Source organism: Octodon degus, unplaced genomic scaffold (assembly GCF_000260255.1).
Source record: "Octodon degus isolate 3935 unplaced genomic scaffold, OctDeg1.0 scaffold00013, whole genome shotgun sequence".
Taxonomy (NCBI): domain Eukaryota; kingdom Metazoa; phylum Chordata; class Mammalia; order Rodentia; family Octodontidae; genus Octodon; species Octodon degus.
The window spans coordinates 127,886-150,123 of record NW_004524589.1 but is presented as its reverse complement, the minus strand read 5'-3'; the positions used below and the strand labels follow the sequence as shown (position 1 = coordinate 150,123).

The following is a 22,238-nucleotide window of genomic DNA, read 5'->3' as shown; positions in this document are numbered from 1 at the left end:
TGGGGGATTGAACCGCGGTCCCTGATGCTTTTGCTAAGCTTGTTCTAAGTAGGTGCTTTAGACCACTGAGCCATCTCTCCAGCCCCTGTAAGACTTCTTAAGATGTGCTTCTTCCCAAATAACAAGCAAAATATTGTTTATTGAAAAATGTAAATGGTAAAGCTGAATCAAGGTAAATTACTTGTAAAATTCAGTGAAAGGAAGGTTTGAAATGAAATACTTCTGTGCATTTCAGAGTTGAATGCCTGTGCCATTTTGTACATAATTAAACAAATAGTGATTTTCATTTGGGGTACATGATATAACGTCTGAAGAAGGCTGGTGTGTTTGAGAACCTTTATCATTTTAGGTTATGTAAAGCATAGATTGTTTATAATAACTTATAGGAAATAAAATTTAAATTACACATGCCAAGACTAGTGATGTGGCATTGTAGTCCTAGATCTCTTCTGAGTTGTGTTTATCAGAATAAAATGGAGAACTTTATGTTCCAGTGTGCTATATAGCAAATGTCTTCAGTAAGGCAGTGCTAACTACTTTAATTCAGTAAGTTAATGAAAGCCTCTTCATAGCAGTGAATTCTACCTACTAACAGTGAATTAGTACAGATCTCCTGACTTATAATGCAGGAGGTCATAGAGCTTTAAAACTCTAAATTGATCATTTTTGATAAAATACCTGTGTTGTAGTACATTTCTTGATTACAAAAGTTTCATTAAATGTTTATTCATTCATTAAAATGTTTACATTTTTCAGCCTCTAAATATGATAATATACTTTAAGTTCTGTGATTACAAAATTGATTAACCTCAACTTGTAACAGAATTTGTCTAGTAGCATTGTATCAATAGATAAATTATTCTAGTGCTATGGTTGATATATATTTATGATTGTGACACTTCCATTTTTACTTTTGAAAACCTGGGTGGAACATTTTGAAGTGACATAGGCATGTTAAGAACTTGTCTTAGTCATTTTTCTTGTGGCTGAGACAAAATAACACCCACAGTTAAGGAGGAAAGGTTTATTTACCTCAGTTTGTGAAGGTTTCATAGTTGGCTGGTACTAAGGAAGAGTGGCTCGGCAGAGGGGCATCCCGGGGGAGAGCAGCAAAATCAATGTGCAAGGGAGAGGGAAATGGGGAGGGGAGAGCCAAACAGGGGAGGGGCGGAGAGAGAGGAGGGAGGGAGGGAGGGAGGGATAGGGAGACAGACAGACAGACAGACAGACAGACAGACAGACAGACAGACACAGGCAGGCATAGAGAGACAGAGGGCTAAGCCTCTTTCTGTACCTTACATTGTACCTAATCTAGTGCGACCAGGGCGGTAGCAGTCCAGTCACTGGACTGATCCAGCAGTCATCCACCCTTAATCCCAGCATTGCCAATCAGTCACACACTCTAGATTCAGTCACTCCCCCAGAAGATTCTGTGACCACATGGGCTTCGGAGGGACATCTAGACACAGCACGACAGAGCTTCTTACACAGAGATGTTTTCTTCTTCCTACCTGTCTCTCTTGGTGCAGCTCAGTGAGTGTTTGATGAATGAGGCTGGGTTAGCTGGCAGTAAGAACATCACTGGCACTTACAGCAATATTTCTAGTTGGCTTTCTGATATGTTTTCCTCAGCTAGTATTATTGTCTTCATTAGGGCTAATTTCCTCGTACTTTAATTGTTTGATAGTTTTGTGAGTAGACCTTAAATCCATTTCCTGTGCTCAAATTTTGAATAAATTATTAGAATACTATGAATGATACACTTAAAAATGAAATCTAGAACTTCCGTATTTGTAGGGTTGTAAATAGTTTACATAATAAATTGCTCTGTTTATTGTCTGAGTAATAGGCAAAGTGCTTATTTTCAGGGTTATTGGATCTTGTATAGTGAGAAAGTAAACATGAGTATGTTGAGGTTTCTTAAACCAAGTTTTAGTTGTTATCTCATATACAGTGATGAGGAGTAGACTCTAGTTCCAAGGTGTGTAGTTGTCTTAAGATGCAGAGATAGGGAGAGGAGGTATCTTATTTATTGTAGAAGTGACCCTATACTTCTAAGCATGAGTTTTGATTTACATGTTAAATTATTGTTATTTGACTCTCAGAAGGTACAGGTAGAAACAAACTCAGAGGTCCTATGGCCCCTCCTTGGGCTCAGTTAATATGCTAAAGCAGCTCATAGAACTCAAAAACACATCTTCTGCTTTTTTTTTGGGGGGGGGGCTGCTCAGCCCGCCCTGAGAGTGGGCTGTTGCTGTATGTGGTGCCAGGAATCGAACCTGGTCTCCTGCACCTGCCTAAGTAGGCACTTTAGACCTCTGAGCTATCTCTCTGGCCCTTTTCTGCTTATTATAAAGAATATTGTAAAGGCCACAGATGACCAGCCTGGTGGAAGAGCTGCAAGAGAGGGCAAGGCGTTGTAGGAAGGGCTGTGGAATTTCCTTGCTGTGTTACCCTGGAGTCTCCATGTACTTAGCTGGCTCCAGACTCGCCTGAACCTTGTCCTTTAGGGTTTTTATGCAGGGCCTATTATGTAGAGGTGATTGATGACATCACTGGCCACTGAGTATAACTTCAACTGTAAGCTCCGTTTGCCTTTCCTGGAAAGATCAAGTATATACGGCATCTGGCAAAACAATGTGTACACACTCCAGGAAAAGAAAAGCTCATGTAAATATATTAATACTAAATATATTGAGACGTCATGAGAGTAATGCAAGTTACCTTTGGCTTCTGCAGTTCCAGGTGTTTACACTGAAGGCCAGGAGCCTCCAGGTGTTTGTTAGTGTGGCGAGCTGCTGCCTGGGGAGCTGCTCAGTGAGATCGCTGCACATGCACTTTAAACAGCTTCTGTAAGGGACAACAGCATAGTGAGTTTTCTGTGATATGCGACATCTTCTAGGGTCCCCCATATAAGGGTAACACCAGCTATTGCAAAAAATTTTTTTTTCTTTTATTGAGTGTACATGTGTATTTTGGACTCTGCATTTCATAATACTGCAAATTTCTTATTTTTGTTGTTGAGTGTTATGGATTGGGGTTTTAATCTCGTGTCATATCTTTTTTTATTTATTACTTTTGTACTTAGTACAGGGTCTCCCTACATAGATCAGACTCGTAATGATTCTGCTTTCAGCCTCCCAAGAACTGGGATTACAGCTGTGAGCCACCACGCTTAGTCTCAATCTCTGTCTCGGTGCACCCCGGGAGCGGGGCTGGCATGGCAGGCCAGGGATCTAACCCTCTCATGTCATATCTTAAAAATATCTAAACACCGAATAGTGAAATTGATGAAAGTCAATGCCTTCTACATAGTATAAGCATGTTTAAATGTGTACAATTAAGTGCCTCATATAAAAACTATGCTATACATGATTCTTCGTGAGAAATTTTTCTTCATGGGCTGGAATGGTTTTTTTTTTTTTCCAAATTGAAGTACAATACAATTTTTACTGGAAGTAATTTCTTGATAAAATGTCCAAAGCTACCAATAAGCGTTCTTCTTAAAGAACTTCACCCTAACTTCAAATAAACTGTATCAAGTTTTGCAAATCTCATTGTTGATTTCATGTGAGAAAATGATCTGAGTACATGGCGAGGCGTATTTGGTGAACAGCCATTTATTTATTCATTTATTTATTTTTGTTTGTTTTTTTAAGTTTGAGGCAGGGTCTCACTATATAGTTCCGGCTGGCTGTGTCCCAGGCTGGCCTCTCATTGCAGTTTTCCTGCCTCAGCCTTCCTGAGTGCTGGGATTACATGTGTGCCCCTCCGCGCTCTGATGCTGTTCTTTTAAATATTAATTTCTCTACCCTCTTTGTCTAGTTTCTTCTCCTTTGATTTTCCTTTGTTGTCTTTGTAGGTTGGACCTTTATTGGTTTACGGTGGCATTTGTGAGAATCAGGGATTGCACGATGCCAGTTGTCAGAATTGATAATTTTCTAAAGTCTTATGAAGATAGTCCCCTTGTTTCTTTTTGGTGGTGCTGGTGATTGAGCCCAGGGACTTCAGCTATGTCACCAACCCTTTAATTTTTTTTTTTTTTTTTAAACTGTGAGAGGGGCTGGGGAGATGGCTCAGTGGAATAAAGCGCTTCCTTGGCAAGCACAAGGGCCTGAGTTCAAAGCTCAGTTCCAACAAAACAAAACAAAACAACCCCAAACAGACAAACAAATTGAGAGAGGGGAGCTGGAATCACAGGCATATGTTACTACAGCTGGCTGAGAATCCACTTTCTTCTGTATTTCATTTAAGAAAATCCCAAGAAAAACAAAGACTGCATTGCATACTTAACCAAAGTTAGAGTTGAACTGGGCATGGTGATTTATGCCTGTAATTCCAGCATCCTGAGAGGCTGAGGCAGGAGGATTTAAGCCCACCCTGGACACTATGCATTTAGTACAATGTCTCAAAAAAAAAAAAAAAATCAGGAGATATATAACTATGTATCACTCATTGTGAAAGTTCTGACTGTAAGGGGAAAAAAGTTACTAGTTGAATATAATTAGTATTCTTTAAAAATTTTTTTTTAAAATCTTTTGATTGATTTATTTGGTGTAGGGTCCCACTACATAGCTCTGGCTCATAGTGGTCCTCCCGTCTCAGCCTCCCCAGCGCTGGGATTACAGGCGTGCGCCATCACACCTGGTTTTGATGGCTGGCAGGTCACGCCCTGGGTTCCGGGACCAGCATGGCATGCTCTGGGGATCAAATGTGTGTCCTTGTGCTTGCCAGGCAGGCACTCAGGCCGCAGAGCGATCTCCCTAGCCCAATTAGCATTCTTGACCAAGGGTTTGCACGCTTTTCTTCTCGAGGGCTAGATGAATGTTTTAGGCTTGCAGCCACAGCTGGTTTTTCTTTAGTCTTAAAATGTAAGTCATTCTGAACTGAAGTATCTGGATTGGATTTGGCTCAAAGACTTACAGTTTGCTGACCTCTGTGCTAGACATATTCTGTGTTTGTATGAAGTGTATATAAAATAGACAAATATAACTAAATATAAAATGTATGTAACTTCATTTTGGCGTTGGTGATTGAATCCAGCGCCTTCCCCAGTCCTTTCCTCCTTTTTGGTGGAGAAACTTTTCTTAATACCTTTCCCCACAGAATTGTAAATACTAAAACTGCCCAGATGTTTTGGGTAAATTAGAGGGCTAATATTTGTTACTTTAATTTTCAGATGGTGACCCTGATAACTATATTGCATACTATCGGAGAGCTACTGTCTTTTTAGCTATGGGAAAATCAAAAGCAGCACTTCCTGATTTAACTAAAGTGATTGAACTGAAGATGGATTTCACGGCAGTAAGTTTACCTGAACCTTGTTTAAAAGGGGACTAAAGGGAACTTGAAGAGGTAATTTACTTCTAAGTGAGGATCGACATGTTTAACGTAGTTGCAGGAGGTCAGAGCTCCCGTGATGCAGTGCACTGGGGGCAAGAGGAAGTCCAAGTCCCTAGAAGTTATGGGCACAAAGATTTGGAACTGCAGTCCCAGCTGTCTGGGAGGCTCAAGGAGAGAAGAAGGCTTGAGTTCAGGAATTTGAGGCCAACTGAGCAACCTAGTGAGATTACATGGCCCAGCCAGAACTAGAGCAAGCCAAGCCAAACCTAACACAGCTCCTAGAATTGGGTCTATGGAAGAGGATCAGAAGGTGTGCACGGTGATTTTTCAGAGGTTGGCTTTATCGTCTAGAAAGATAAATCTGTGAAGGATGGACAGCAGGGCATGACATTAAGGAGACTGACAAGCTGATAAATTAAGAGGCTGACAAGCTGGAAGAACAGGGAGGAAACAGCTCTGCTGTGCGGTGGCTTCTGGTGAGGAGGACACCTTGCTGATCTGCAGGGCTCTGATTGGAACCAGTGCCCAGCTTTCAGAGGTGGGGAGCATGCAGTCCAGTGCAGTCCCCTGGAGGCTGCAGGTGTCTGTGAGGGCTGCGGTGCATGTGCTGGGACTCACTGGGCGGCTCTCAGGGGCAAAACATCTGGTGCCATCGAGCAAGATTCTCAAGATTGATTTGGTAATAATCAGGCGTGCACACGGCTGTAATCCCTGCACTTGGGAGGCTGAGGCAGGAGGACTGCTGCACTTTCAAGTTCAGCATAGGCTGTATAATGATACCCTATCTCAAGAAAAAGTATTGGTGACCATTTATTTATATTCTAAAAAAGATGAGATAACATTAGATATGGAATATTTGATTTGAAATATTACTATTACTTTATGATGAAATCCACAGCTGTCAAGTTTTAAATGAATCTATTACTTTACAAAAGATTAAGAAACTCACTTTTCTGGTGTTGTGATAAGCAGATCTGTTTCTGGAGTTTAGATTGGTGAAGACCTAAGTAATGCAACTTTTATTTTAGTGGCAAAAGTTACTAGGTAACAAAAAAGTATTTTTAATATTGATATATATCATGTCCCGTCAGAGCCACCGTTGTGAGCTCTTCAGCAGTGCTTAGAGCATTTACAGGGTTGTGCAGTCTCCACTACCTCAGCCATTCTTGTGACCCTCAAGGTGAACCCTGTACCTAGTAGCAGTCACTCCCCATTTCTTAGGCTTTGGCACCAATTTATATGGATTTGCCTGTTTTGGGTATTTCAAATAAATGAAATCATTAAGTCTGTGGCCTTGCGCATCTGACTTTTTCATTGAGCAGGTGTTCAAGGTTCTTTTATGCTGTAGCATGTATTAATACTTCATTATTTTATGACTTAATAATAATTTCATTGTATGGCTGTATAATTATTAGTTGATAGAAACTTGGGTTTCCACCTCTGCCTGTTGTTCTGAACACTGTAGTTTTCATGAGTAGAGCAAGATGTATTGTTGGGGCCAGGGAGATGGCTCAGTGGAATAAGCACTTCCTTGGCAAGTACAAGGGCCTGAGTTCAATCCCTGGTTCCCCCAAAAAAAAAAAAAAAAGATACATTGTTAAGAAAGTGTGTATAACAGAGATTATCCATTGGTTTGTTCCAGAAGTTACTCTTGCTGCCAAGCTCAAACATTGGAAAATAAATATTTATAATTCTATTATTTAGTTAGTCTTATTCTTTGTAGTTAAAGAAAATTTAGAAAAATATGCATAGTGTACTTAGCCCGATTCCTTCTTTTCCTAGGCAAGGTTACAGAGGGGCCACTTGCTGCTCAAACAGGGAAAACTGGACGAAGCAGAGGATGACTTTAAAAAAGTGGTGAGTTCGGTTTGCAGTTGGCACTAAGGTGCTGAGTTGAGAGAGGACATTGGGCCTTCTTCTTTGTAGTTAATTATCTGAGTAATTTTATAGTTGAAAATTGTCTGACATATGTATGTAAGAATCCCAGGCTTGGAATTAATTTTTGGTGACTGGCATCAATCAATCAGAGTAAGTGTTGGAAGGTAGATTGTGAGCATTGGTGTTTCATCCTCCTGAGTTTATATAGTTCACTTGCTCTGTTTCTTCCTATATTAGAACCTAGAGATGTCAGCTAAGCTATCCTCAAAGTCCTGTAAGTTACTTGGGAGACTTTCATTTGATTCGAGGAATGTTCAAAATTCTTCAAAGTGAATTTTTCGGTCACCCAAAAATTGCCTTTTTAGGGGAATAGATAGAGTATGTCCCTGTGAAGGGGTATGTATCGAAGAAAGGCTCTAGGGGAGACAGTGGGCCAGTTTCTTCTTGCTCTTATTTGGCTTAAAAGTCTTCCTTTGTATGTAAAGTGGATTAGTCTCTGGAGTAGTAGAGAAGGGACATATAATCCATTGTTCCTTGTTTGCATTTTGTTGTTTATTGAACTGCTTATTCTGATAATAATTCCTATGAAAACTAAAATGTCTGCTATTGTCATAACTCTTGCCACAATACTCAAGTCATTTGCAAATAATTTTAAAAAAACATTTTGATTTAATTGTGCTGAATCAGTGGCTGTTTCCTAGTCTCATAAGTTATTGGCCATTCTATGCTTTCCTGCCCTTCCTCCTATTGGGAAGGTGCTTCCTAACCCAGTTCCTGAGTTCCTAGTTGGGGCAGCAGGAGAGCTGCTTCCCTCATGGGGGTCAGAAGCAGAGGAGGCGAAGACACAGGCAGAGGACGATGCTGGGGTAGCAGTCTTGTGCCCCGCTTCCCGCCCCCGGGAGCCCTTCAGCCTTGAGCTCATCAGCGGAGTAATGGGTTGATGAGGCAGCACCCTTGGTGCAGGGGTCTTTGGGGAACTTCATATTTGGTTGGTAACATCTGCCGTGATCACGTCGCTAGTCAGCAAGCAGGTTTTAGATTCCACAGCTCGCACTTTCAGCACTGCTGGTTTCCCCTTTGTTGTTGTTAGTACCTGGCCATCTGCATTCTTCTCAGGACTTTCCTGTGGAGTAAGGGCGTGGGTTTTAAGCATGTGTTTTACACAGTGCAGGAGTTGCCACTATTTGTGTAGGAAACATGTATTTGTTTGAATATGAGTAAATATATGTAGGAAAATATATGTAGGAAACTAGTAGCTTTTGGAGGAAGAGTATTCCATGTGACCATATTATTCAGTCACTTGGGTTTTTTTTGGCAGAACTGGGGATTGAACTCAGGCCCTTGCACTTGCCAGGGAAGCGCTTGATTCCACTGAGCCATCTCCCCGGCCCCATATTATTCAGAAAGTACATATTTTACCCATTTTGTATAAGTGACCTTTGAAAGCCCTTGCCTTCTGAGGACATCACTGTCCCTATGTAAAGTATAGAGGTTGAGTAGGTGACATATTATCTGTTGTTGCCATAAAATGGATGATTTCTGGGTCTAGTTTGAAAAGAACAATTTTGTCATGATTATATTTTATTTTTCCTAATTAAAGAATTCTTATACTTTAATTTTTGAATATTTGTCAAACTCAGGTTACGTAGTAGTTTGGTTATTTCTTATGTCTACAATTAAATAAGGTGTTTTTAATGTGTTTAAGATCATTTACCAGCTAAAGATATACTACAAAAAATTCATACATTAATATAATACTATATATAAATATTAGTTATATCTTACGTAATAGAATGAGATTTTTTTTTTTACAGTAAAATATGCTAAATCGCATTTGCGTGCCAATGAGAATCTCATTCTTTGTATGTGTAGAATCTCCAGCTGCAGGCTACCAGTGAACAAGTCTGACTTCAGGTCGATACTGGCTGTCCCACTCATAAACAGGATTTGCAACTCTTTAGCTTACTTCTGAGCTGTCAGAGACTCTTGCTTTAATCAGTGCATTTAATGATGTGTTAGTTCAGTGAGTGGTGGATCCTTTGCTAGGTAGATTTGTAGGTAATATATAGCATTGCCGGTGGAGAAAGTCAGGCTCTGTCGTCTAAGAGATGGCACTGAGATGAGAACCAGTCAAATAGATACTATACAGTAAGTGCTATGGTTAGGTTTTCTGGGAACACACGGAAGAGTCGCCTAGCTTTAGCTTGGCTTTGAGGGTCTGGAGTCAAGAGGGCTTTCCTAAAGCAAGTTACCTGCTTGAAATTTCAGTCTTTATAAAGGGATACATTAGTGTTAGCAAGGTGGGTGGGTACAGCATTTCAGGCAATGGTGAAGAGTTTGTGTAAAGGGCTGGGGAAATGGCCCAGTAGAATAAGCGCTTGCCTGGCAAGCACAAGGGCCTGAGTTCAGTCCCTGATTCCTCCAAAAAAAACCCCAAAAAACAAAAAAACAAGAGTTTGTGTAAAAGCAGTAGGCAAGAGTTCAGATAATCCCTCCAGTAAGACTGAAGTAATACTTGTGCCTCTGTTCATGGATACTTCTGTTCACAAACAGTTTGATTCACAGGCAGCAGCATGCAGTCATCTTTGCCAGTATTGTGGAGTGAATTAAATTTGTGCACTGAGGTCTGTTGTGGTACCTCATGATTACTGAGAAATGGCAAAAGTCTCTACCCTGTGTTACTGTTGTGTTAGTTACCTGTTCAGTTTCCTAAGAAATGACCCACCATTGACAGATTAAAGCAGCACATTGCTGTTACCTCTGCTTATAGTGTTAGGAATTTGGGCATAGTACAGCTGGGTCTCCTCCTCAGTGTTTAGAATGTGTCTTGTGGGTATGGAATTTAAGAGATTAAAAACTGTTTAATTTGTCATTATTTGTATAGCTCAAATCTAATCCAAGTGAAAATGAAGAAAAGGAAGCCCAATCTCAGCTTCTAAAGTCTGATGAAATGCAGCGTTTGCGTTCACAAGCATTCGATGCTTTTCAGAGTGCAGATTATACTGCTGCTATAGCCTTCCTTGATAAGATTTTAGAGGTAAGTTTCTTTGCTATTACAGCTGTCAAGCCTGACACTTACTGCTTTTTACTGTAAGGCATGTTTATGTACTTTGATATGTTCTGTGACCACAAAATACCTAGACTAAACATAATCAGGTTGACAGCTGAGCTTTCAGCTCTTTAGTGACTTTGTTTCTGTAGAAAAAAATGACAACCATGGCTGGGAGACAGCTCAGCAGCATAAGTGCCTGCCTGGCATGCACAAGGTCCTGAGTTCGATCCCTGGTACTGAGGAAAAAAAAAGGAAAAAGAAAAAAAAAGGTAACCAAAACTGAGTGAATGTGAAGTAAAAGTTACATGTTTTTATGTTTTCTTTTTCTTTTTATTTTTCTATTTGGTTTGATGATGTATTCTTTGGGGAAGAAAATTCTTAGAGATAAGATCCTAAGGTACAAGATGGAAGTTGGCTGAAGCAAAAGGAGTAGTGATATTGGGAAGAGAAGTACTTACACTGAAGGGTTTGCAGGAAAGGATGCAGACTGGTGGGCTCCAGCGGCTTTAGATGGGCAGTGCAGGGTCTAGAGTGGGCCTCTTCACTGCAGGAGGGTTTAATGACAAATGATTCAGAATGCAATTTAAAGTACTCTAATGGAGGCAGTCACATTTCATATATAATTACCATTTTCACAGTACTATGATGTTCAGTTTCTAGAAGTAAACTTGTATGATAAAATGGGCATTTTCTTTGATAATTTTATGGTGGAAAATCATGTCTTGCCTTGTTGCTCTGAGTTTTTTTTTTTTTTTTTGGTGGAACTGGGGATTGAATTCAGGCCCTTGCGCTTAAGTGCTTATTCTACTGAGCTGTCTCCCCGGCCCCATTGCCTGGTTGCTCTGGCTGATGTTTTAAGTACTGTGTTAAGCAGCAGGGCAAGGAGTTTTCCACATACTACATACCCACTGTGTGGAAGAAATAGGCAGCTTATTGTTATTATTTTTTTTTAATATTTATTTTTATTTATTACATTTATTTATTGTGTGTGTGTGTGTGTGTGGCCAGCTCAGCCCACCAGGGGGCGGGCTGGCTGGCATGTGGTGCTGGGGATCGAACCGCGGTCCCTGTGCTTTGCCAAGCTTGTTTCAAGTAGGTGCTTTAGACCACTGAGCCATCTCTCCAGCCCAGCTTATTGTTATTAAAATTATACTGGGGAACCTTCTCTCTCTTGCTGTTCTGTTGCAGGCTCTTGGGAAGGGAGCAGTGGTGTGTGGCAGTGAGACTTTACCCCATTCTGTTTTCAGCTTCTTGGAGTTGCTGAGTTGAAGTTGTTTAATTTCCTGTGCTCTGAGAAGACATTTGTTTCATGCCTGATAGTCTCTGAGGGGCTGACTCACTCCTTCCCTCCACCAGCCCAGCCCTTTCCCATGATGGCTGGGGAACTTGTCTGGCGTGGCAGTGGGACAGCGTGATCCTTGTGTGGACCAGTTTTCCCTCTCTTACCCTCTAGACTCTGGACTTTAGTCTAGCTGGGTTGTCTCTTTGTTTATTAACCTGTGTTGGACTTTATCCCTCACCTTCGCCTTAGAGTAACTACTTCTCTTGAGTACCAGATTGGAGGTAGTCACTGTCGTTGATGCCCCATGCGTCTGCAATGAATCCACTCCCTCTTTTTGATAAAAGGATTTAATTTCAAAGAGATATATAAAAGAGAATTTCATTTAGGTAGCAGAATAAAATTATTTGCTAATTTAAAACCTAGACTTTTTTAAAAAAATGTATTTAGTACAGGGTCTACAGGGTTTCACTACACAGATCAGACTCGTAGTGATCCTCCTGTTTTCAGCCTTCCAAGTGCTGGGATTACAGGTGTGTGCCACCATGCCCAGTCTCATTCACAGTCTCTGTGCCCCTGGAGCATGGCTGGCACGGCATGCTGGGGATCAACCCAGGTTCCTGTGGCCTGCCTAAGCAGGTGCTTTAGTCCGTTGAGCTATCTGGCCAGCCCTTAGTCTCTTTTGACTAGAAATTCTAATCGTTAAGTACAAATCTGATTGTAAAATATTCTCTTCAAATATACTAGGAATAGACCTCTAATAGTAAATGCTGTGTTTTCTAATATTGAGCATTTTAGAATTGTATATGTAATTGACAAAGGGAAGAGGCCATATATGTACATATCTATGTATGTGTATATATATGTAATGTGTGTGTATATATATGATATATATATATATATATATATATATATATAGGAATATACATATATTCCTTTTCCAGTTAGAATTTGAGATGTCCTTGGAGAAACTGTCACATTTAATTTTTTGTTTTTTGGAACGAAGGATTGAACTTAGGACCTTGCACTTACCAGGCAAGTGCTTATTCTACTGAGCTATCTCCCCAGCCTTGTCACATTTAAATTGTATCAGACTTTCAAATGCCTTTTACAGAACAGAAGCCATCATATTAACTGAGGATGCTTTATGTTGATAAATATGTCAATAAAAATTTGTAGGATACAAAATGAATGCGTAAGTATTGCTTCTTAAAGATTAGTTCTTTTGTTTCTTAAGGTTTGTGTTTGGGATGCAGAACTACGGGAACTTCGAGCTGAATGTTTTATAAAAGAAGGGGAACCTCGGAAAGCTATAAGTGACCTAAAAGCTGCAGCAAAATTGAAGAACGATAATACTGAGGCATTTTATAGAATCAGCACATTGTATTACCAGCTGGGAGACCATGAGCTGTCCCTCAGGTAGGTTCTCCTGATGCCATATCTGAGCACACTTGTCACGGGCAGTAAGAGTACCTCACTTAAAGAAATCAGTGTTAAACTAATACAATTATGTGAAGTCTCTTTTTATAGTCTATGTCTATTTATATATTTTGTCATCCCTAAGTTACTTTGGTTTCACATAATTTGTTTCATGAACTGTGCTTATTAAAGTAAATGGGAGGGCTGTTTTATTTGTAGAAATACAGCGGGATGTACAGTGTTAATGTTTAACTGTAAGTCATTCAGTTGGAATGAGTATGTCTGTGGTACAGCCTCGTATATAACTTATTAAGGCAATATGTTTTCAGATAAAAGCAGTTAGGATTGCTGTATCTAATGTGCAAACTATTCATTATTTTAACTTGGAATATTTTCTTTTTTTCAATTATATGGGCAGTGAAGTTCGTGAATGTCTTAAACTTGATCAGGATCACAAAAGATGTTTTGCACACTACAAACAAGTGAAGAAACTTAATAAGCTGATTGAGTCAGCCGAAGAGCTCATCAGAGATGGCAGGTAGGCATATGCTTATTTCCACTGTCCAGACTCTGCTTGCATGCCCTGTTGTGGGCACAGTGAGCTGCGTCTGCTCCTGGGTTTCCTGGTTGTTGAGATTGAGATGGTCCCGGGCTGTAGCAAAACTGTCTGGGTTGCACATTTTGGAACAAGACACAATATAAAGAGAGTGGCATTTCAGTTCACAGCTGTTCTTGCTATGATTCTGGTCGCAGACTTGGATGACAACCAAAGTAAATTCAGTGCTTGTTAGGTTCATTGTTGACCTTATGGGGAATTTGACTCAGTTCTTGACCAGTTCAGTTTGTGACTAGAATTGTGGAGAGAAAAGAGTTCGTGAACTGACGTGCCACTGTAATACACCTGCGTATTTATTTATGTTATACTGGGTTTTTATTGTTCCTAGTATCAGGTGTAGAGGTATATAAGAATGTAGAAATGAGTCTGGCTAAATAGTTTTTGGTCTTAAGAAGTTTATAGCACTGTGTGGGAGACAGAAATATAAATTTCATCGAAGATAGTGATACTGAGTGCTGGAGTGTGCACACTAATGGAAGTACCACAGGAGGACATGGAATACAAGCCTGAGTGGTGAAGCCCAGGAGTAAGAGAAGCTTTTGGAGGTGACAGATATTCAAATGCTATCATGGTTTGGAGTTTTGCAAGAGGAATAGTATAATATAGAACACATATTTCATAAGATTATTTTATAATGAATCACCCAAAGAATCATATACAAAGAGTACAGGAAATCTGCCCACACACTACAGACCAAAGACTCCAGGCCCCGTGGTATGTCCTGCATGAGTCCAGGTGAAGACCTAGAGCTCATAACAGTGCCTCCCGCAAGTCCAACTGGAGGCCTGCAGCCCACGACAACTTCTAATGCAGACCTGTTTCATGGATCTGTGCTGGAAAGGCCCAAAGGTCAGTGGTGGACGCTAGAAAGTCCATGTCAGCGGGATAAAGATCTGTGCCAGCAGGCTGAGGGATTTGAACTGGGCCCAGGAAGCAGCATTCGAGGTAAGGACCAGAACTCCCCTGAAAGGTACCACAGCCATTCTCAACAACAGTGAGGTTCTGAACTCCTCCAGTGATGAAGAAAGTTGAATTCTTGTCAGGAAAGCCAATGTGACAAGCTTCTCCAGGAGACTGAGCTATGCACCATCTTCCTTTCTGGAGCCAGGAACTGATGCTCAAAGTGGGGACCAGAGCTCCCCAAAGTGAGCTGCAGCCATCCTTAGGGACAGTGAGGTCTCAGGCTCCTCTTCTGATGAGAACAACCAAGCTCACCAGCATGACACCAAGTTCATCAGCATGACAAGGTCCTCCAGCAGAATAGCCCAAGAGCACCAGCAGCTTCCAGCAACTCCAACAGCTTCTCCAGCTTTGCTAACAGCCTTCCATTAGCTTCTCTCCTTCTGCCTCTCATGCTGCCAGCAACAGCCCTCAGGTGGGCCTCCACACCTGGCACCATGCTAGTTCAGTTCAGCTGGGTGTAGTAAGTTGACTGCCAGTTGGCAATCCACCAGAAATGTTCATTTTGAAGAAAAAGTAGGTCCTGCTAAAAGTAAAGGGTTCTGTCTGTATGAGGAGTATTTGTAGGAGGTTTGCAGGTTGGAACAGATGAGTTAAAGAGAATGCAGAACATGCTATACAGTGCTGCTTAGTAGAAGGAGGTTCTGACCTCCCCAGCCGCACTCTAATTTCTTTGTAAGCTGTCCTTATGGGAACTCTTTACTCAGTTTCCTCTAATGTCTTGCAAATTGTAATGCCTTAGAAACTTACAGTATAATAGCACAATGAGGATATTGATTAATTCCATCACTATGATCTTTCATGTAGCGATTCTATAGCCAGGTCTATTCTTCTGTCCTTATCTCTTCCTTAGCTGTTAGAGACATTAATATATTCTCCATTTCTATAATGCTGTCATTTTAAGAATGTTACAGAAATGGAGTCATATAGAATGTAAACTTTGAGATTGGCTTCTTTCCATCCTGTGTAACTCTAGATTTATCCAGATTGTTCTGTGTGTCCATATTTCCTTTCTGTTTATTGCTGAGTAGTTTCCATGGCTTGGCTGTACCAGTTTCTTTTTTTTTAAATTTATTTTATTTATGTGTGTGTGTGTGTGTGTGTGTGGCCAGCTCAGCCCACCAGGGGGCGGGGCTGGCTGGCATGTGGTGCTGGGGGATTGAACCGCGGTCCCTGTGCTTTGTTAAGCTTGTTCTAAGTAGGTGCTTTAGACCACTGAGCCATCTCACCAGCCCTGTACCACAGTTTCTTTAGCCATTTATTAGTTACCTAGTGAAGGCCATAATAGCTGTTTTGGCTATTAGTGAATAATGAGTACAGGCTTTGCGTGAATGTAAGTTTTCATTTCTCTGGGATAAAGGCCGCCAATGCTGTTGCTGGGCTGCATGATAGTTGCATGCTTAGTCTATAAGAAGTTGCCAAATTGATTTTTAGAGTGAATGCGCCATTTAACATCCACCACTGTGCTCAGCTGTACCTTTAGAGTTTACTATAGACATACTGTCGCCGTAACTTAACATTACTTAGACATAACTTGCTAGAATCTATTGGTGTCATTTCAATGAACGAATGTGGTAAAAGAAACTTCTTTGCATCTAATTATCTTTACTCTCTCTTGTTTACAATTATCTTAAAATATTTTCTGTCAACACTGAACATAATTTACAAACTCAAGAGGAGGAACAAAGCTTAGACTATTTAGTCTGCCTGTTTTGCTACAACAAGATACATGAGCCTGGGTACTTTTTATAAAGAAAAGGTTTGTCTCATGCTGGTGACTGTGAAGTCCAAACAGTACCTGTATTCTGGTAAGGGCTCCCTGGCTGTATGATAATACGGCAGAGACGCAGAAGAAGCCAAGCATGTGAGGTAGCCTGGCTTTATACTAGCATTCTCTTGACAAGGAACATGGTTCTCGGAGAACTACATTAACCCCTTCTGAGGGTAGTGCCCTCATGACTTAATTCACTTTTACTAGGCCTCTCCTCTTTCATAGTAGGGGCCAAGCTTTCAGTATGTGAACTTTTGGGGGATAAGCCATAACAAATATATCTTCAGATTGAGATTCATATTTTCTTTACCGTGCTTCTTGTTCCTTCTTCATGTTCTAAGATGCTATACCCCCACCCCCCACGCACTCTTTGGTGCTGGGGCTTGAACCCAGGTCCTCGTGCATGCTGGGCACATGGCCTGCACTGAGTTATGTCCTTCGCCCCATATCCTTTCTGTTTGGTGGACTCCCTTTAGGGAAGGCATTGGTAACATACTTTCTAGTTTTTCTCTGCAAATGTCTTGACTTCCCTTTAATTACTGGAGGAAATTTTCTTTGGGTTTGGATTCTGAGTTAACAAATCTTTTCTTATTTGGGGCCACTTCTTTCTGGCCTCCATAGTTTCTGATGAGAAATCTTTTGTCATTCCAATAGGAAATAGTACTTAAAAGGGAAAAAACTTGACTGTTTGCAAGACTTTTTTTTCCTCTGCATTGTTTAGCTGTGATATGTCTTGGCAAGGATTTGTGTTGATTCTATTTGCAGGTTATTTGGCTTCTTGAATGTAGTCATATACTACATAATGCCATTTTGTCAAGATATACCACATGTGCAGCTGCTCCCGTAAGATAAGGGAGGTAAAAAATTGCTTTGCTTAGTGATGTTCTGGCCATTGTAACTCAGTGCATTACTCAAGTGCTTGTGGTGGTGCTAGTGGAAACAGACCTGGCAGCCATGTGAATATGGAATTCCCCACACTTGATAGTGAAAATGAAGACTAGAGTAGTAAGTCAGGCACTTTATCATGCCATATTTTTTATTATTAGAATGTTAAAGTTTTTTTATTGTAAATCAAGATGCTGTTATGTTGGCAGCAGCCTTAAACGTTTGTGTTGGAGGCCAAGTCAAACAACTGATTTGTACCTTTTAGGCTACTATGAGTGTACTGCTTTTGCAGAAAGGTACAATCTAACTGGTATATGTAGTTATTATTATTATTATTATTATTATTATTATTATTATTATTTTGGTGGAACTGGGGATTGAACTCAGGCCCTTGTGCTTGCCAGGGAAGTGCTTATTCCACTGAACCATCTCTCCAGCCCTGGTGTATGTAATTTTAAGGAAGCAGTTCCCTCATTAAGCAATGTATTATTTAGGTTTGTGTCCCTTCAAATATAGGAAACTTTCATCCTTTTTTTTTTTAAAGGACTCTTATAGCTATTTTTTTCTCTGTTACAGTCTTACAGTTCCCTAAGGCTTCAGTTTTTAAAGTCTGTCTTCTCTTTGTTGCTCAGATTTGATAATTTCTCTTGTATTCCGTAATAGTTCTGTTTGTTCTCTTGGTTTTACTACTGAGTACATTCATTTAGGCCTTATATTCCCATATTTCATTTGGTTACTCCTTGTATTTTTTAATTCTTCACTGAGGCTTTTCTTTTAAATGTATTTGGTATAGGGTCTCACTGTACAGCTCAGACTCCTAGTGATCCTCCTGTTTTCAGCCTCCCAGAGCTGGGATTACAGGCATGTGCTACCATGCCTGGTCTTTGTGGCCGGCTTAGCGTGACCAGGAGCAGGGCGGGAGCAGCATGTAGTGCGGGCGATTGAATCCTGATCCCTGTGCTTGCCTAAACAGGCACTTAGTCTGCTGAGCTATCTTGCTGTCCCTTCACTGAGACTATTTCTTTGCAGAGGCATGTGATGTTTTTCATGTTACAAACTTGTTTGTAGTTGCTACTTTTTCATGAGTACTTAACATCTTTTGACAGATTTTAACATCTGTGTCCTTTTGGTTGGGATTCAGTAATTATCTTTTCTCATTAAATCTGAGATTTTTATATTTCATGGTGTGATGAGTGGTTTTTACTTTAACCTTCTGCTTTGCCTGGTTCTTTGGTACTGTTCCAGCAAAGTGAGGGCGGCATGAGCACCACCCTGTTGCTGCTAGATGGAAGTGTCCTACTTGGTTGCTGTTGACACTTGAGCAAAGTAGGTCTTCTTGCTGTATACGGGTAGCTTGGTGCAGGGCAGAATTTCGGCCCCTCACATGGTCTCCACTGGTAGCAGTGGGGAAGTAGAGTGGGACCTGTTAGCAGCCATGGAGGAACGTCTGGGCCCCTCCTGGCCTTCCTCTGACACCACCATGGCAGGTGTGAAGGGGAATCGTGTTCAGCTTCATCAGGGAGAGGAAGTTGGAGGCTCTGGGCCTTCACTGGCATTTGGGCTGGTGATGGTGCTTTAAACTGGCATGGTTTCATGTGAAGTGTCTCCCTGAACTGAAGCTGTTACTGTCAGTTTTTTTACCTTACTGGGCAGCCCTTTCCAGGTCCTCTGGTTAGGGAAAGAAGGTGTGGTTTTGTTTTGCATTTCTGGATTTCTGCCTGTGCAGCACCAAGTCTGGGTTATTAGAAACCCAGGGAATTTAGGGCCATAGTTTTCCTTAGTTCTGAGGTTGCTAGCTAATCTGTGTTTTTTGTTTGTTTGTTTGTTTTTGTATTTTAGGGAAGAGTCTACAGGGTGTTCAGGGTCTTACTACTAGATCAGACTCATAGTGATCCGCCTATTTACAGCCTCCCAAGAGCTGGGATTACAGGCTCGCACCACCACGCCCAGTCTCAATTGCTGTCTCAGTGTGCCCCTAGGGTGGGGCCAGCACCGAAGGCCCGGGGATTGAACCCCCCAGCCCCTGCCCCTGCTTGCAGGTGCTTTAATCTGATGAGCTATTTGGCCAGCTCTTACTCTGCCTTTTCTACGTGGTTTATGTCTGTAGTCTCAGACAGCATGTGATACCTAGGGTTTTAGTTGTACTTAGTTGCAGGAATTGAGAAAAGTGTACCTACTTTACTTTCCCAGCTTTTCTTTTAAATATTCTGCTTAAATCTGTGTCAGTACATCAGCATTTAAATGTGAAGATTATGGAATTATGTGCCACAGTGACATGTAAATATATCTTTTAGGTGGCTGTTCTTAAAAATAATAACTTGATATATAATAAGCTAGTTGAGCTTTTACTAACTAGTACTTTTTACCAGTTTAAAGAAAATGATGTAATATAGTGGTACCTTGGCACTTCTTGTTAACAGGCTTTGAGGTGCTCGATGAGTACTAGCCCGGCGGCTACCAAGCACACTGTTTCCGTGGGGCTGGGGGTGGGGCAGGGCAGTGAGCGTTGGGGCCGCAGACACCACGTGTCAGGCAGCCAGTAAGTGCTGGGCAAAGTTTCCCTGCCAAGGTGCATTTAGTTTAGGATTCAACAAAGACATGACTGTAGCTTCATTGTTCTTAGAAAGCTGGTAAAATGGGGACTTTAAGGAGATTCAGTCTGCATTGTGCTTAGTTGTGGATATACGGCCTTAATTATATAAAATGGCACATAGTGCGCTCTCTTATTTTCTTAAAAGTGTATAGTAGTCAAGAAATAAAACTCATCTCCATTTTGTGCTCAGTATAAGTCAGGCTGTGTGCTTTCATGTTTGAAAATTGTCAGTTGTGTTCTTGGAGGAGTGTCAGTTTGATGGGTGCGCACAGGCGATGCCTGCTGCTGTAAATGCTCCCTCGGGATCGCACTTGTGTGTGACTCTGGAAGTGGGAGTGGAGCCGGAAGGCAGGTGCTCCCTCAGTCGAAGGGGTTGAGCAGCCTACACCCAGTGAAGGAGAGGGGCCTTCCTGTAGTTCGGGAAGGAGAACTTCAGTGTTACTGACCGTGATTTGCACATTTAACAGATACACAGATGCCTCGAGCAAGTATGAGTCTGTCATGAAAACAGAGCCCAACATTGCTGAATACACAATTCGTTCAAAAGAAAGGATTTGTCACTGCTTTTCTAAGGTAACAGTTGACTCATTCTCAGAAATATAAATGTTGAACATGTGGGTTAACAATCCTAAATTCTGTTCTGACATTTACTTTTAGGATGAGAAGCCTGTTGAAGCTATTAGAGTGTGTTCTGAAGTGTTACAGATGGAACCTGACAATGTAAATGCTCTGAAAGATCGAGCAGAGGCCTATTTAATAGAAGAGATGTATGATGAAGGTAAATCTTGCAGGGATTGCATTTGCAGTACCTAATGGTTAATTATATGAGGGTGGCATACATTCAGTGGCCTTTTAGAACAAATTTACAGGCATACCTAGACATGTTGACAGTTACTGTTTCATAGGTACACTGTCTGAGAAGAGTTCTGTTGAAATCAGTTCAGTGGAATATATAAGTGAAAAATTTAGCATTATTTGCTGCAGTCAAGTTAAGAAAGACAAGAAAATAGAAAATTACAATTATAGATCTGATATCCGGAGGTAATTACAGTTCATTTTAAGTCTTTCTAGACTTATCTACATACATATATTACTCTTTATTTCACGTATGTGCATATTTTATTTGGGATCTGTAATGCAAATATGCACAAAGCTTACATATATATGTCATGTCTAATATGAAAATCCTCTGTGACCTCTAGCTATTTAGTAATAACATCAGGATACCTGCTCACCCTACTCTGTTCAGTAGGGATTGTTGTTGGAAGTTACAAAAATCTTGAATAAAGACAGTGGTCTTTTTTTCTAGAAGACAACTAAATTGGTGTCTTAGTTACTTTTCTTATTGCTGAGATAAAAATACCTGACATATAAAGTTAAAGGGAAACAGTCTGTTTAGCTTGCAGTTTGTGGAGGTTTCGGTCCATGATCAGCTGGGTCCAGACAGGGTGGCCTTGTGTTGTAGTCGGCTGCTCACCCCAGGCAGGTGAAGTACTCACGTCCTAATAGCAGCATTGGGCCTGGAATCAGTCACAAACTCTAGATTCACTCACCTCTGAGAAAAGCTGAAGATTGCATGAGGCTTTGGGAGGACATCTAAACATACGCTGTAACAGTTGGCACGTATATACAGAAATGCACATTAAAAAATGGATTTCTTTTGTAACAGTATGTTATGAACATTTAAATGAAATTAAAAAAAATAAGCTTTGTAGATCCTTATTGCAAAATTCTTTTATTTTTTTCTAAGTCAGGAAAAACATTTTAAATCAAAAATAGTAAATTTTTGTTACAGTTAAAATGAAGGCTACGAAATGGTGAAACTTGTTTTTTTAAACACATATTGGTCAGTCTTTTCCTGCTTTCTTTCCCCAGTTTGCCACAAATCTTACTCCTAAGCATATACCAGGGAGTTGTGACAGTGACAGTGCAACACTCGTTACTATTATTTATGGGGCAGTTTGTGGGACATTGAGACTTTGAGGTCTAAAGTTTGAAAGTATGATACCAAAGTGGTGGGTTTTAGCATCTGTTACAGGTCAAGTCTTGTAGGCTCCAGACTATAATTTGGACGGTGCTCTTGTAATGAGTGGTAAACTGATGGCATTTAGGGAGTATTGTCAGCTTAATTCTTGAAGATGCTCAGTACTAGTGTAATATAATTGATCTTTTTTTTAAATTCTATTTTTTACTTAAGATTTAAGTAAGAGTTTATCCTTTGTTGTATGGTTTTACAAGAGTAAAACTTTTTGACAAGCATGATAACTGAGCCACTTTACTCAGAAAAGAGGGAGACAGAGAGAGGAGAGAGCTTAGTAAATGAAGTAAGTGCACTGTTACTTAACAAGATAGTCGTGTACAGCCCATAGTTAACCCTTTGTCTGAAAAAAAGCTGGCAAAAATTTTAGCCCACTCTGTAGTTTGACTCTGTTGTTGACTTCT

General features: G+C 40.6%; 1 protein-coding gene across 1 annotated transcript in view; it reads left to right on the top strand.

The window, feature by feature from the left end:
• Positions 1-22,238, top strand: part of Dnajc3 (DnaJ heat shock protein family (Hsp40) member C3) — a 60,939-nt gene that overhangs the window by 19,965 nt on the left and 18,736 nt on the right. Inside the window, exons 3-9 of the mRNA XM_004626246.3 lie at positions 5,180-5,304; positions 7,126-7,200; positions 10,106-10,258; positions 12,790-12,971; positions 13,390-13,509; positions 20,264-20,369; positions 20,454-20,574. Coding sequence (XP_004626303.1) covers positions 5,180-5,304; positions 7,126-7,200; positions 10,106-10,258; positions 12,790-12,971; positions 13,390-13,509; positions 20,264-20,369; positions 20,454-20,574 — 882 coding nt within the window. The remainder of the gene's footprint in view (positions 1-5,179; positions 5,305-7,125; positions 7,201-10,105; positions 10,259-12,789; positions 12,972-13,389; positions 13,510-20,263; positions 20,370-20,453; positions 20,575-22,238) is intronic.